Source organism: Octodon degus, unplaced genomic scaffold, assembly GCF_000260255.1.
Source record: "Octodon degus isolate 3935 unplaced genomic scaffold, OctDeg1.0 scaffold00254, whole genome shotgun sequence".
NCBI classification, from domain to species: domain Eukaryota; kingdom Metazoa; phylum Chordata; class Mammalia; order Rodentia; family Octodontidae; genus Octodon; species Octodon degus.
This window is the reverse complement of record NW_004524830.1, coordinates 2,211,230-2,227,755: the sequence shown is the minus strand read 5'-3', so window position 1 is coordinate 2,227,755 and position 16,526 is coordinate 2,211,230. Positions and strand designations below refer to the sequence as shown.

Genomic DNA, 16,526 nt, shown 5'->3' with positions numbered 1-16,526 from the left:
TATAATTTTTTTTTACCCCTATAATTTTTAATAAATTTATGTTTCCATGAATGGGGCTTACTTTCCTCATCTCTGTACACTGTTATAAGATGAACTATGTCTAAGTTATCTCAAGTCATATGCTGAATTCCCAGCCTGCTATACCTCAGGGGGACTTTTTTCCCTGGGGAAATAGGGTCACTGTAGATGTTATCAGTTAAGGTGAAGTCATACTGGAGTAAGGGGGGTACCCTAATCCAATGTAACCAGTGTCCTTATAAAAGACACACACACAAGGAGACTTATGGGGACAAACAGCATGTCAAGGACACCAACAGCCAGCAGAAGCCTGCAGAGTAGGGAAACCCAGGTCTCTGCTGAACTCACAAGGAATGACCTCATTCAACCTCAATCTCAGACTCCCAGGCTCCAAAGGTGAGATGATCAATCTCTTGTTTAAGTGACTCAGTTTGTGGTTTGGGCAGCCTGAGCAAACTAATATGCTGATTTTGCTGCTTTTGGTTGAGAGCTGAACAGCTGGGTGACAGGCTATGGCGGCTCTGGAAGTCCCATGTACCTTCCTAAGGGACTGCTCGGCTTTACTTGTGGAAGACCAGTGTTGCCTTTGAGTTTTTCACTCTTTGGCAATGTGTGCTCTCACTGCTGTACGAGCTTGCTGAGGCTCCTGCTGTTTTTTCTGTGGTCAGCTGGTATCCTGACACAGATTTTCCCATGTGTCTGACTCCTGTAGGGCGGTGAGGCCATAGTAATGTCACTTCAGCTTTCTGGGGCTCAAAGCTTGACAGCCTCTGTGCTGGCCACTCAGGAACCAGAAGCAGAGACCAGCAGTTGAAGGGCATGGCTTATGCGTGTGGGGGACAACGTCCTTATCGCCAGTCTCGCAACACCAAACCTAACCATGAGCACGGGTGCTGTGGGACGGTAGTGCCCGGCGCCTCCAGAAACACAGAACTTCACTGAAATGCACAAGCCTCCCTGCCAGGCGCTCCTTGCAGGCTGCAAGGGCCCTACTCAACTCCACGGCGCCAAGGCAGCAGCTCTGGACACAACTGCGCCATTCAAGTCACAGCAAGAGCTGGGAAGCCTGATGATGTGAAGGGAGGGACAGGATCCATGAACTTTGGCTAAGGGACATGGGTGGAGTAGCCTCCCCTCTGTTACCTAGTCTAAGTACAGTAACCCATCTCATCTTTTTCCTAATTTCACACTATATGATTTAATAAGCTTAGAAAGCTAAAATATCAAGCATTAATAACTGCCAAACTCTTTATTTCTCCTTCTTCTATATTGGGAAGGTAAGCAGAAATAAAGGCCAAAACACTAACCGAAAAATAACATAAAAAGCTATTTTTAGGTTACTGTGTTGGGCAGGGTTGGGGCAGAGGACATCTTTTTGGCTACCTCAATAGCCTGTGGCAGAAGGCCACTTTGGGGCTGTCACCTTGGCCATGCCTGCGCAGTGGAAAGATTCCTAGCCCATGTGGTCGAGCCAGGGCTGAGCAGCAGTGAGCCCAGATGAGTCCTCAAAGACCAGAGCTCCCGGACAAACATAAGCAGAAGGAAGGCTGTCTTTCGGCTGCTATGTGCTCTGAGGAGCAGATCAAATCGACCACAGGACAGAAGAATGAACTGCCCAGGGGCACAGATAGATACATGAGCTCCGGAAGTCACAGAAAACATGAGCCCACCTTTTGGTCCCAAGTTCTGCTCCTTCCTGGCTGGCATGTGTTTCTGCCCTGACACTCCTCAAAGACTTTAAACTGACGTGCTGCTTCTTTGGGCCCACGCTTGCACAGGTGGACCCAGACCCTCGTAACTCGAAGTCCTGAACAACTTGGACTTCCCTCTCTCCCAACTGCAATCTTTTTTTTTTAAATTTTATTTATTTATTTATGTGTGTGTGTGTGTGTGTGTGTGTGTGGCCAGCTCAGCCTACCAGGAGGTGGGACTGGCTGGCATGTGGTGCTGGGGGATTGAATTGTGGTCCCTGTGCTTTGCTAAGCTTGTTCTAAGTAGGTGCTTTAGACCACTGAGCCATCTCACCAGCCCCTCCCAGCTGCAATCTTAGTATTAGTTTGCTACAGGGACAGTTTATATTAATTTCTAATTCTCCTATAATAAGAATAGAATTTCTTAAAATAAAACAGTATAGTAACTTGCAAAATGATGACATAAGAAGATACTGAAAAGAGAAATAGTTGCTTAGAAGGGTGATTCTTAAAGGGGCAACAATAAAATACAATCTTACTTCCAGGTTCTCTTTTTTATAGACTTCAATGGCTTTCTCTTCAGATAATCCGCAGAAACCATATTCCAGAGGGGTAAACACTGTGGTTGGAACATTAATATAATCACACTGAAAGGTAAGAAAATATAATTTTCCTTATGTTGTGACACCTTTTTCAGCAAAAATGTATAATACAAATATTTATAAAAGAAAAGGCAAATCAGTACAGTTCAATGTAACTGATTCTTACAATATCACCATTTTTTAAAATCAGGGTCTCATTTTGCAGCTCACACTGACTTGAACTTGTAGTGATCCCCCACCTCAGGCTCTCATGTCTTGGGCTTACAGGTGTGCGCCACCACACCTGGTTCAGCATCACTAACCTCTAGATATTTTTAGTTACACTGACAAAGATCAATAATGTGCCCCTCACTCAAGGCTAGGCCCAGGCACTGGCCAGCTACCAACACCGAGGACTGGCTCCCCCCAGTCCAGACTTCAAAGGCTGAATCCAGGAGGTAGGGGTGAGGTGGAACCGCTTCACTGCTCCGAAGAATCTCCCCCAAATGCTTCTTTCCATCTTGCTCTTCTGGACTCCGTCCTTCCGGAGTACTTCCGATTGCCCGTGAGTTCTGCCACGAGCATGGGCCGCTGAGCCCACCCAGCCACTCACACTCCTGTGCCCTGGAGAACAGAAATGCCACCCAGTGGTGGGGCTGAGTTCTGTTCCTTGACCATGAGGGGAGATGGCTTATGGGTGCCAGGTGCACAGACACCTCAAGGTCAGGATGAGTGCATGTTAAGACAGTGGAGTCGCATCAGATAGCATCAGGGTAGGACAGACACTGCATGAAAGACTGGCTCTGCAGTTCACGCAGCTCTGCCTGGAGGAGAGTGATGGCACTGCAGGCAGCCTACAGGAGAGGCCAACCTGGGGGGCAGGGGCCTCTGAATTCTGGACCAGGGCTGGACCACTCTGGTGGTGACAGCACAAGGGGGAGAGGGCCTGCCTGCCACAGCCCTTCAAAGGACAACAGTGCTCCTGGAACTGTGTCCCCAGCCCACTGCTGCTGACAAGGAATTGGATCTGCCCAAATCTACAGACCCACTGAGCATGGTGACCTATGTGTCTACCTTTGAATCCTGTGACCTTTAGGATGAACTCCCTCAAGCTGCCACATTGAGTTTCTAGTCTTTGTTACCCTAAAAAGAAACAAAAAACACCACTAGGTAGCCCTAAATCAAGGGAGCAATTTGTGGACCACACAAAGCAGCTTCCCCATCAGTTGAGTCTATTAACTCATACACCCTCATCCCCCTGCCCTGGTCCATGTGCAGACCATGGCAGGCTGGGCATCTATTTTCCTTGTCCAATACAGCTGTAGTGGTTCAAATAAAAAATGGCAACCAAACGCCCACATATGAAAGTCAGTGGCACTGTTGGGGGTGGAAACTTTAGCAGCAGTAGGGCCTATGGAAAGCTAGGTCACTGGGGACATGGCCTTTCCAGGGGTGCTGGACTCGGGCCCTTTGTCTCTTGTCGCTCCCTGGATCTCATGAGGTAAGCAACTTGGCCTCTCCTCACATGCCCACCCCACCATGCTACCTCTCTCCACAGACCCATGGAGCCTGGGAATGAAACCAGAAATCAAAACAAGTCTTTTCTTCTTCTAAGTTGATGGTCTCAAATCTTTGGTCACAGTGAGGCAAGGCTGACAAATGCACAGTGGAGAAAGTCGCACCAGTGTTTCATTACTCTTGGGCTTGTGTTCCTCACCGACCCATGGACTGACTGGCCGCTGAGCCCATGTCCCACGGCCTCTTCCTCCCATCCCATATTAATGAAGAAAAATCAGCAAAAACTTGCTCAACTTGCATCCTTTCTCCCACAACACTTTCTCCACATCTTAGACTATCTCTTCTGCACAGTAGATGGGCGGTTCCTCCTAGGGGGCAGGCACAATCAGCACCCCTCATGCTCCAACAAAGGCTGGCAGGGGCCTCCCAGGTGCTCCCATCTGCCTTCTCCTGGTGTCTCCACCACCCCTAGAGCAGCAGTGCTTTGGAGGTCACTTCTGAGACAGTATTCCATCTTCAGCACAATCCAGAACCCTGCATCTCTGTGCTCTGAGCTGAGGCACCCACCTACCAGGAAAGCCCTCCGCTTTCTCCCCCCTGAGGCACTCAGCCTAGAGAGCCCATTGTGAGCACTGGGTCCAAGAACATGAGAAGTGTGAAGCACCAGAGTCATACTGCCGGCTTGGTAGATGAGGACACCCAAGTGGTGAAAGGCCATTGGCTGTAAAGTGCACACACCGAGCAGGTACGGGGGCCAGGCCTGCATGCTGACCATGTGCACCTTCCACTCTGTCACAAGCAGCCATCCACTTTTCCATCCTTCTGGTTAGGAGCCAATGGCCCTGGCTGTAAAGCACTCTCCAGCACAAAATCATGTTCTGTCTTCTTACCCTCTGTGCCTGTCTGACTTGGGGCCCCCAGCCCCCCAGGAAGCCCTGGGGCTAAAGCCATAGGATTTTCTATCACCCAATGCAACATCTTGGCCATGGTATAAAATATTTGCTTGCAATAATGAATAAATCGCAAGTGAACTGCCAATTATACCTGAGGACCCCTTTACTTAGTAAACAAGAACAGGAGGCTTGCGGGTTAGCTCAGTTATTTAAAGCGCCTGCTTGGGCAGAGTCAGTCAGGTACAGGGGACTGCAGTTGCATCCCCAGCTTTACAACTTCACCAAACCTATCCTTAAGGCAGTCTGAGCTAGCAAAAAAAAAAAAAAAAAACCAAACCAAACCCTTCTCTAATTTGGGTCAGCCAAATAGCTCAGCAGATTAAAGTGCCTGCTTAGGTAGACACAGGGGCCAGGCCTGCTGGGCTAGCCCTGCCTCTGGGGCTCACTGAGATGGCGATTAAGACTGGACGTGGTGGCATATGTCTGTAATCCCAGCTCTTGAGAGGCTGAACACAGGCGGATCACTCTGAGTCTGATCTATGTAGTGAGACCCTGTCGTCCCTGTACTACATATAAAACAAAGAAAGTCAGTCAGTCAGACAGACAGAAAACAAGAACGCAGTGTAACTCGTACTGATTTTTTTTTTTTTTTTTTTTTTTTTTTTTGTGGTACCAGGGATTGAACTTGGGACCTTGTACTTGCCAGGCAGGCACTCATGCCAATATCTCCCTGGGATGTACTGATTTTTTTACATCATAATTTTGATCAAGATATTACCACCTCTTTTTTTTTTTAATTTGAGGATTTTCCCCCCCTTTGGCTACATCAAGCCGCCTGAAGGGCGGGTCTGGTGAAGCTTCTGGAGCTGCATATCAAACCGCGGTCCTTTGTGCCTGACTGCATTTTCCCATGTGGCGCTTTAAACAACTGAGCTATCAGGCAAGGCCCCTAGATGTTACCATCTCAGAGCTGAGAGTGTAGCTACTGATACAGCACCTACTTAGCACAGATGAGGCCTGGGCCTAAATCCTCAACCACACACACACACACACACACACACACACACGCACGCACATACATGCGCGTGCATGCACACACACACACACGTATACCTGGGTGTAATGACATAGCACCGATGTTAAGAAACTTACCTTCTCTAAAGAGGCCCCAAAGAGTCGGCGAGCCAGCAGCTTGCCTGCCTGTATGGCAACAGGAGCGAGCTCTGGCTTCCCCTCCAAAACATCCCCAATAGCATAGACATGGGGGACACTGGTCTGTTCCACATCATTGACTGGTATTTTGCCATTCCTAATAGGGAGGAAAAGGTCAAAGATATAATATGAACAACTGTACTGCTGATGAACACCATTCCAAAAGACAAACGGCCTTTGTCTAAAGAATTCTTGCACCACAGGTTATCAATAATCCATAGTATCAATGGCTTAACACAGCAAGGCTTTCTGCAGCTCCAAGAGAAAACCTCTCTCTCTGGTAAAGCCATGCATACTTGTTGAACATCCAGGATTAACTCAATTCCCACCATCACCTTGCAGCTTTGGAATTTTCTCGTTGCCTGACCAGAGACATAAATATTGACACATGAAAGAATATTTATTTATTTATTTATTTTTAAGAATCTTTAAATGAATACACTTCCGCAACAACTTTTTTAAAAATCTGTCAAATATATGGGTTCTTTAAGGCACATAATAAGAGTTAATGATCGGCCGACTGCAGAGCTGGCACAGAATTTACTGTAAGATCAACTAAGAGCACTAAAGTATTGTATCTTAGGAATGAAGTGCAGCCCCCACACACCGACCTCTCATTGATGCTGACCCCAATCTTCTCCAAGCCTATTTTCCTTGTAGAGGAGTCACGACCAATTGCTAACAAAACCTGTTTTCAGAGAGAGAGAAAAATGCAAATTACTCACTTGGGGAGCATCACCACAGATCCTTCAGACATTAAAAGGATGACAATTAAATTTTGCAGGCAAACTACACCAGTAAGTTTAGGCAAAAGAAAGGATACAACTTACCAATCTTACACACAAAGGTCTGAATAAGTCTACGTTAGGTGCTGATCTGTCCCTCAAAATCTATGTTGAAGCTTTAACCCTGTGTCTCTGGCTGTGACAGTATTTGGGAATGGGACCATAAAGTATAAAGCGGTATTAAGGCTGAATGAGGTCACTATGGTTTGGAAAATATCCTTGAAAAGGTCTTCTGTGACAGCAGTTGTGCTATGGAAGGAGGTGGAGCCTTTGAAAGGTGAGGCCCACCAGCTGCCCTCAAGGGACACTGTGGGGCTATAGTCTCTTCCTCTCTTTCACTTTCTAACTACCATGAGTTGAGTAGTTTCTTCTGCCATGATTACTACCTTGTCACAGGCCCAAGAGCAACTGACCAAGCCACTCTGGATGGAAACCTTCAAGACTATGAGCCAAGACAACCCATTCCTCTTCTGAAGATGATCCCCTTGGCTTTTCTGTTATAGAGATGGAAAACTGATGAGCATAGTTCTCACCTAGTATGAGTAATGGTCTTCTACGGGGAAGAGATGAGGCCACAGCCAACACTCAGGCGGAGGCCACTGTGAAAGGACACACATGGAGGTAGCTGTCTGCAAGCCAAGAACAGTGTCAGTGCGTGGCCACGTGGCTTATCACTTTGTCATGTGGGGCCAAAGTATTTCACGGGGAGCACAGTGGTGAAAGCTTGTTACCTCATGGCAGACAGAGAAATGGGAATGGTCCTGGGTCCCAATATCCCTCTCAGGGGACACCTAGCTTTCACCCATCAGGCTCCATATACTATGAGTCCCGCCACCTTCCCAGCTTGGGGCTAACCTGTTCACACACAGGCTTTGGGGGGGGGGCATTTAATGTAGAGGACCACCTGGATGACTCTCCTTGAAAGAGAGTAGTTATCTTCATTTTGGCTAAACCTAGCCCTACTTCCATGTATTGATATGTGCACAGCTGGCTAAGTTTTGTCCTTATCCCCTCAGTTGGCTTTAAGCAATGCAAGCAGGTCTAGTGAGGTACTGATGTGTAGTCTTTGAGGAAAGGGTGCTGTGCTGCACTGTAGCTCCCAAGAAGGAAGTGTGAGCCTAGCAGGAGAGAAAGCCATGCTCCACACTGTCCACTGGGATCAAGCCTTGACATAAGAGGCTTTGACTTCTCATAAAAAATTACACACCAGCACTGAAGCACCAACCCCCAAAATTAGCTATTACCTCAAACTGTGTTATGCACATTACTCCTCTGCATATCCTTCTTTCTGCACATTGCAGAGGCAATTTCAGGCCTTCTACCTAACCCAGCTCACAGCATTCACACATTTCCCACCATTCTCACAGTTGCTCATCTTCAGCCGCTCCTTTTTCATGAATTAATGGAACCTGGGCTTGGTCCTCAGTCAAGGCCTTGATTCCAGTTACCCATCATCCTAGCTGCTCTTAGAACCGCTTGGCTCCCCACAACTACAAATGTGCCTTAGAGTCTTTATTCTCACTATGTGTTGCATTGGTAGTGGAATTAACTCATGAGAACTCCGATAACTTTTCCTTTTGGGATTATAAATAGAAACATTCCAACCTGTGATGGGGACAGAGAAGGGCTGTCAATAATTTAACACCTAAACCTTAGCACACCCCTAGTAAACTGACATAGCTTTTATCTATTAATGAAACTGAATTCTTAATTTATAAAGTTAAATAATGAACTCCAGGCCCAGATGGCTTCTCTGGTTAAAGTTAGATTCTGGATGCTCATGACATTATAGATGAACCCTAAAAACATCAACCTGAATAGAAGAAGCTGGACACTGAAGAGCAGACTGTACAATTCTGTATTTGCAAGGGTGAGGGCAGGGGAAACCAATCCACAGTGACAGAAGGGCTGGAGACAGGGAGGGAGCAGAGGAGAGACCCGCACTGCTGCCCCTAAGGGAGTGTGGACTGCATGAAGATGTGTGTTTTTCAGGACCCCTTGAACCCTACATCTAAGATCAATGCACTCAGTACTTAGAAATTATTCCTTATTGCAAAAATAAATACTTTGAGAAGTTAGATATTATGAGCTTTGTTGTGATGTATTTGAAAACTTAGGAGAAATGGACTAAATCCTAGAAAAATATAACATCAAAAATAACACAAGAAGAAAATAGAAAACCAGCAAGCTCCTTTGATCATGAGAAAAGCTGAGTAATTGTTCGAATACATCTCCACAGAAAATTCTAGGCCTAGATGGTTATATCAGTCAATTCTAACAAACCAAGAAATGAATTATAATACTTCAGAGACATATCAGACAATAGAATAGAAAAAACAATCCCCACTTCTTTTATGAGAACCACCTTGATGCACCTGAAGAGTTCATTGTGTGAAAGGAAAATTATGAGCTAATATGATTCCTAAACATAGATACAAAAAAGTAAGTAAATCTAATACAAGGGCTGGCAAGATAGCTCAGCTCAGCAAGCGCAGGGACCACAGTTTGATCCCCGGCACCATGTGCAGTGCCAGCCCCACTCCCAGGGCAGGCTGAGCTGGCCACAAAAACAAAACGAAACAAAACAAAAAAAACCTAATACAACACCAGAGCCAGGGAGATGGCTCAGTGGAATAAGCGCTTGCCTGGCAAGTGCAAGGGCTTGAGTTCAATCCCTGGTTCCACCAAAAAACAAACAAACAAACAAACAAACAAACAAACTAATACAACACCAACACCAAGTTGGGTTTATACCACGGATACAAAGTTGACTAAACATTAGAAAATCAGCATCTCTTAATACACTGATATAATAAATAAAAAACGATCATCAATAGCCATAAAAAACCACTAACAATTGCATATCCATTCATAATTTTAAAAGAAATGAAACAAAATAAACAACCACTGGGCAAAAAAAAAAAAAAAAAAGAAAAAGAAAAGAAAGAATTTCTCTAACTGGTCATTTATGAAAACCCTGGAGAAAACATTACTGTTTAATAATAGAAACACTGAAAACTTCCCTTCTGACACTGAGAACAAGACAGGATTTCTTATTATTGCCATTGTTTCTCAACATTGTACTAGAAAGAATTACAGCAGGATGGAGGAATACAACTGTTATTTGTAAATAATATGAATGTGCAGAGGAAATCGAAAATAATCTATAGGTAAATGATTAAGAGTTTAGCAAACTACTGAATACTAACTCAAAATACAGAAATCAGCTTTTCTGGACACCAGCAATAGTTAAAGACAATACATTTTTTAAATACCATTTGTAACTACTTATAAATATACGAGTAACTAGGAATAAATCTAACAGAAGATGTCACTTCCTCTCTACAGAGTTATAACTATTAACCCCGTTTGGAATCATAATCAAAGAACACCTATGACCACAGAGTCCTGCCCTAGGTGAGAGAGACCTTGTGTTCAATTCCCAATACCAAAAACATATATGTATTGCTTTTTTAATCATTTATTTATTTATTTGGTACAGGGTCTCACTAGGTAGCTCAGACTCATAGTGATCCTCCTGTCTCAGCCTCCCCAGTGCTGAGATTATAGGCGTGTACCACCATGCCCAGTTTTGGTGGCTGGCACGGTGTGCCCAGGGTTCCAGGGCCAGCATGGCATGTGGTACTGGGGATTAAACCCAGGTCCTTGTGTTTGCAGGTGCTTAGATTGCTGAGCTATCTCTCCAGCCCCAAATGTATTGTTTTTTAAATTATAAAACACATTTAATACTTACTGCAAAAACTTTCAAATGAATATATGTATAAAATATCCAATTCTGCAGAAGCTAGTGTCAATAAGAGTTGGATATGTGTGCCTGCAGAGTTTATTCTGTGTGTAGTTACACAAAGAGTACGTGTACTCTACCACAGTATTCCTCAGGTAAAACCCAAGGTCAGTACTCAACCACTCTGTGTGCTTAAAACAGTCATATAATTTTTTCTTTTTTTTGTGGAACGGGGGATTGAACTCAGGCCCTTGCACTTACCAGGCAAGTGTTTATTCTACTGAGCTATCTCCCAGGCCCAATACAGTCTTATAAATTATCCAAACAATCCTCATATAATTCTTCCCTAAATTTAATTTCTGTCCACTTATTGCTCATAACGTAAGTACTTACTGTGTTATATACATCTTCAATTGTTTCTGTTCCCTCTGTGGATTTAGCTGATACTTTCAGCTTCCCAGGAGAACCTTTCTCCAACTGTTGAACCTAAGAAAAATTAAAAATAATGCAATCCCTCCATCTGAGGTGATGAAAAACAAATGGACCAAGGATCAAAGAGTGCACACAAAGAGCCAGTCAGATAGCTCAGTGGACTAAACTGCCTGCTTAGGCAGGCACAGGGACCAGGGTTTGATCCCAGGCATGCTGTGCTGGCTCTGCCCCCAGGGTGTGCTGATACGGCAATTGAGACTGAGCGTGGTGGCACATGCCTATAATCCCAGATTGGGAGGCTGAAAACAGGAGGATCACTATGAGTCTGATCTGTGTAGTGAGACCCTGTACAAAATTTAAAAAAATAAAAATAAAAAGAGTGCACACACCTGTGGGTGAATACCTGTGTGTGTGTGTACACGTGTGTGCATACAGACACATACAGACATTGAGGACTTTGGACCTGGCAGAGAAAGGAGAAAACTGTCACATACTAGAATTTGGAGGCAGATGTGAATGAACAGATTGGCTGTTCATAAAGGGGAGGCAGACGTGAATGAACAGATTGGCTGTTCATAAAGGGGAAAATGGAGGGAGACTTCCTAGGTGCTGCATTAATGCCTTGCACAGACTCTGTGCCATTCCCTGAGCACTGGGATGGGACAGAGAGGTCAGTTGGGTAACACATCGTGTGGAAAACACAGTTCTGTCTTTGGCATGCTAAATGTGAAATGTTCACAAGGGACTGCAGTGGTGACAGCCAGTAAGCAGTGGTTAGCACCAATGGTGGAGTCCGGGAGAAACGTCGGAGCAGAAGCTGTGGATGGAGCACCAGCATCTGCCCCGCTGCGAGGCCCAGGACATCCAGGACATCCGGGGCAGAGATTGCATTTCCTGAGCTGCAGCTCTCAGAGGGTGGAGAGACAAGCAGCCGAGAGTCTGGAATTCCCAACGCCATTCAGACTTACCGTCACAGGTACAAATTTTCTTAAGAAGCGGATGCCATGCTGTTCCATGTAAGAACCCACTTTCTCTGCCATCTCTTGATCAAAGCCACGAAGAAGGATAGAGCGCACCATGACTGTGACATCTAAGCCAAAGCCGGCAAGAAACCCTGCGCACTCCAGAGCCACATAAGACGCACCCACCACTAATGTTTTCCCAGGGCAGTATGGCAGAGAAAAAAGATCATCGCTGAAAAACAAAAGAGGAAAAGCCGATTACCTAGGTAATGAAAATGAGCTGAGCTGTCTAGGTTTGTGTATGGCAATCCTGTTGGCAGAACTACAGCTTAGTGCGTAAATGAAGAAACACTAAGAGCAGTGCCAGGGGCCGGGGAGATGGCTCAGTAGACTAAGCACTTCCCTGGCGAGCACAAGGGCCTGAGTTCAATCCCTGAAGCGTCCTTGCGAGTTTGTCACTGAGTACTGATCCTGAACACTTAACCTTAAAGCTAACAGTTTTTACTTACTTCTTTTTGACCTCCACCCATGCCGCTTCCAGCAACTATCCGGAGTTGTGCATAAATGTTCCCACTTATGATTTACTTAATTTTATTCCCTGCTTTATTACTTGAACTTTGTCATTCTTGCATTGTACTTTTATTTATCACCAGTTCAGATCTTCTGTACAATAAGGAAGAAAATAATGGAAACATAATGTAATGCTCTATTTAATCTTACCTAGTAATGCAATATTCTTTATCTCCTTGGATTCCTAAGTACCGTGGCCTTTCACCTGTCGCTACGACAAATTTTGCGGCAGTGTAAAATGTTTCCTGTCCTTTTCTATTTGTTGCCTAGAAAAAAAGAAAAGTAAACTTCCTGTATTCGACAAACACTACGAGCACCAGAGACACACCCTGGCTAGTTACCACCTTTTCAGAGCTTCTCATTAAACACCAATAACCGTGTGCAAAAATTATCGCACGTAAGATAAACATGACATAGCCGGGTGTGGTGGTACACACCTGTAATCCCAGCACTCAGGAGGCTGAGGCAGGTATAGCCCCAGGCATGAACTACATTAGTGAGTTCAAGGCCAATCTGAACTACATAGTGAAATCCTGTCTCAAAAAGACAACAAAACAAAACATGCCCATTAAAGTTCTTTACCAAATAATAACCAATGCATCACAGTGGGGTAGGGGTAGTGGGCTAGAAAGCCAGTCCAGGACAGCTTCACAGATGGCATAGAATTGTGAGAAGGGGGTGACTGGGGAAGAATGGAGCCCTAGATGAGCACGCATCAAGTGCATACACACAGGCCTGTAAGGAACTGGGGTCAGGGAAAAGTAGGCGGCCAGGAGTGACTGTAGAGCAGGATTGTGTCTCAGTGAAAGGAAACAGATTAGAGCCAGATGTGAATGCCTTCCCACATGAACTAGAAAGTCATACTATGAGAAAGTGACAATTGCTGATATTCTGTAATTAAATGAATAATTCAAAATACATTTGCATGTAAATCACTCAAATACCAAGGAAAGGGTCCAAAGAAGTATGCTCGGTGGGATGGAGAGTGGGCAGCCTGGAAAAGGGGTCTGCTTAGGAGGGCCCCAAAACAGACAAGCCAGCAGAGGCTGGGGGCAGGGATGAACCCATGTCCATCCTGAGCACTTGGACACACGTGGGCAGCACAGACAAGGCCGTGCAGGTGGGGTGTGACTGGCTACACAACCATCTTTGCCCAAGCATACCACAGTCTGAGAAATAAGATTAGCTTGGATTTCCACAGTATCTCACAGGAGCGATGTGACTCAAACTGGCCCGTGAGTAGCTTTAAAGAAGCAGCCTACTGGACCCCTCACTGCCTCCTCGGTCAGCTGAGGAGACAGCTGACCACAGAATCACCTAAAACCTCATCCAGACTGTTGCACCTGGTATTCCTGAGGACAGGAGCTGTCTTTCAGAGCACCAATCTTAAAAATCTTCATCAAACAATCCCATTTTCTTTAGTATTGATCTCATAATGTATAAAATCATAAGCATAAACATAATGCACTGATTCTGGTACTACTTTTTTTTAAATGTATTTGGTTGTTACAGGGTCTCACTACACAGCTCAGACTTGTGGTGATCCTCCTACTTTCAGTCTCCCCAGCACTGGGATTACAGGCATGTGCTACTTCACCCAGATTCTAGCTGGCTCAGCCCACCCTGGAGCTGGGGCTGGCACAGCACGTGGTGCCTGGGATCAGACCGAGGTCCTTGCGCTTGCCTAAGCTTGCCTAAGCAGGCACTTTCGTCTGCTGAGCTATCTCGCCAGTCCCATCTAGTACTACTTTTATCAGTACTTTTATAAACAATATGTAGGTCTCATAATATTAGCAAGGTCTCACTTAAAAAGAGGTTTCATCTACCCTAAAATTTTGAATCATTTTAGTCTTTTGAATATCGAACCATTTAGTCTAAACATTGTCTCTTTTAAGATGGAAACAAAATCAAAGGCAAACAACTGTTAAGAATTCATTAAATTGCAATGTTTTCAATTTAACAGTCAGGTGTAATCAACAACCTGAGGGAAAACATACATGTCTGCATAGTCACGTGCCATGTGTATACACACATGCACACACTGATTGTGAGCTGTGTGTACGCATGTGTGCACATGCTAGCTGTTGCCCTTGGCAACATGAAATTATAGTTCTAGGCAAATAAAAACCATGGTCAGGAAAGGTAATGACCAAGACATGAAAACCGATAATACCTTTATTTTATGCTGCCCCACAAATTCTCCAAAGGAATTGACGTAGGCCACCCCTTTCTCTCGCAAGGACACCCTGTAGCCCCAGTTCAGAGAGCTGACGTGGTTCTGAATCGCTTCCGTCATGGTCTCCCAGTGGTGCTCCACTAAACAGAAATAACCAGGGTGATGGCATGCAGTGAGTGCTACTTGTGGCAAGTTACATACAGTGACACATAACCAAACACAAGCCCTACTACCTGCTGCTTTGAAAACCAAGGTGTGGTTGGGCTGGTGGTGGTGCATGTGCCTTTAACCCCAGCACTCTGGGAGGCTGTGAAAGGAGGATTGTAAGTTTGAACCCAGCCTGGGTAACCCACCAGACCATATCTCAAAACAGACGTTTAAAGGAAGGGCTGGGGATATAGCTGGAGTGCAAGGGCCCTCAGTTCCACCCTGAGGACCAAAAACAAAAACCTACTTCCATACTACTTTTCAGTCTGTGATGCTGATGGGTAAGAAATGTCTTGATTTGTAACACTTCTTTAAAAGCTTAACTGAGCTCATGAATTCTATTTCTTGGTTTACTCTCTTGGGTCCTCTAAACACACAGGATATAACTGGGTCTAGTTTATCAGATAGGTTCACCTATCTCCCACCCGAGTCCATGTTTAACACCAAGACCCTGTACTCTTACTGGACATGGGCTTTGGAATTCATGTGTCCCTTTGAGAATCCAGCCCCTCATGAACCCTCAGCTACCCAGGCCCTACTAAGACTTCTGTGGCGGAGAGGTGACAGCATCCTACAGTTCTGGGACCTCTACAGGGTCAGTTTTCTGTTTTCAGACTATGTATCATTTCAGCCTAAAAAAAAAAAAAGTGTAATTTTCATTTTTCTAAGTTCTACAACAGTTTAAATGACACATGAAGAGTCTATTCCTTGAAGATTTGGGAAAATGGATTTGTAAAGCTATGATGTCTTTTGGGACTCTAGCTGCTCTCAGATTCATTTCTTTTGATAATTTAAGTCATTCAGATTGTTCATATTTTCCTAGAAGATATTTCTGTTCATTGGGACATTTAAATTATCAGAATTTGTACAACAACATTCAATGTTTTATGTCTTCTCTGTCTGTAGCAATACCTCTTTCCTCATACCAATGTTGTTGCATACGCATCTGAGTTCTTTTTTTTTAAATTTTATTTATTTATTTATTAGAGAGAGAGAGAGAGAGAGAGAGAGAGAGAGAGAGAGAGAGAGAGAGTGTGTGTGTGGTGTGTGTGTGTGGCCAGCTCAGCCCACCAGGGGGCGGGGCTGGCTGGCATGTGGTGCTGGGGGATCGAACCACGGTCCCTGATGCTTTGCTAAGCTTGTTCTAAGTAGGTGCTTTAGACCACTGAGCCATCTCTCCAGCCCAGAAAGGGAACTTTTTTTTTTTTTTTTTTTTTTTGGCAGAACCGGGGATTGAACTCAGATCCTTGCATTTGCTAGTCAAGCGCTTAGCCTACTGAGCCATCTCCCCGGCCACATCTGAGTTCTTGACCTTGACTGGATTTTCAAGATCTGCCCATTTTATTTGTATTGTCAAACACAATACTTTTTTTTTCAGATAGTATCTTGTGTAGCTCTGGCTGGTCTTGAGCTCACTTTGCAGGTCCAGGCTGGTCTTAAAATCATGACAAATCTCCTGCCTCAGTCTCCTAAGTACAGGGATTACAGGAGTACACCATCGTGCAAACATCATACTCTAGATTTTTGTTTATCGATTCTCCTTGTGGGAGGTGGAGGTAGGCTTGCTTGTGAATTTCTGGGTCTGTTGTTTGCTTGCCTTTGCTTCCATTCTCCTTATCTGACATTATTATTCCTTATATTTGAATTTCCTCCATATATCTTCCCCCATCTATTCAAAACTTTCTCATGTATTTAAATTAATAAACAGGAAGTTTTTTTTTTTAATTTTATTTATT

At 44.7% G+C, this 16,526-nt stretch overlaps 1 protein-coding gene across 1 annotated transcript in view; it reads right to left on the bottom strand.

Annotated features, from left to right (window-relative positions):
* Positions 1-16,526, bottom strand: part of Txnrd3 (thioredoxin reductase 3) — a 47,672-nt gene that overhangs the window by 16,111 nt on the left and 15,035 nt on the right. The window contains exons 7-13 of the mRNA XM_023706385.1: positions 14,581-14,723; positions 12,558-12,673; positions 11,844-12,069; positions 10,837-10,929; positions 6,525-6,601; positions 5,854-6,010; positions 2,249-2,356 (exon numbers count right to left, since the gene is read on the bottom strand). Coding sequence (XP_023562153.1) covers positions 2,249-2,356; positions 5,854-6,010; positions 6,525-6,601; positions 10,837-10,929; positions 11,844-12,069; positions 12,558-12,673; positions 14,581-14,723 — 920 coding nt within the window. The remainder of the gene's footprint in view (positions 1-2,248; positions 2,357-5,853; positions 6,011-6,524; positions 6,602-10,836; positions 10,930-11,843; positions 12,070-12,557; positions 12,674-14,580; positions 14,724-16,526) is intronic.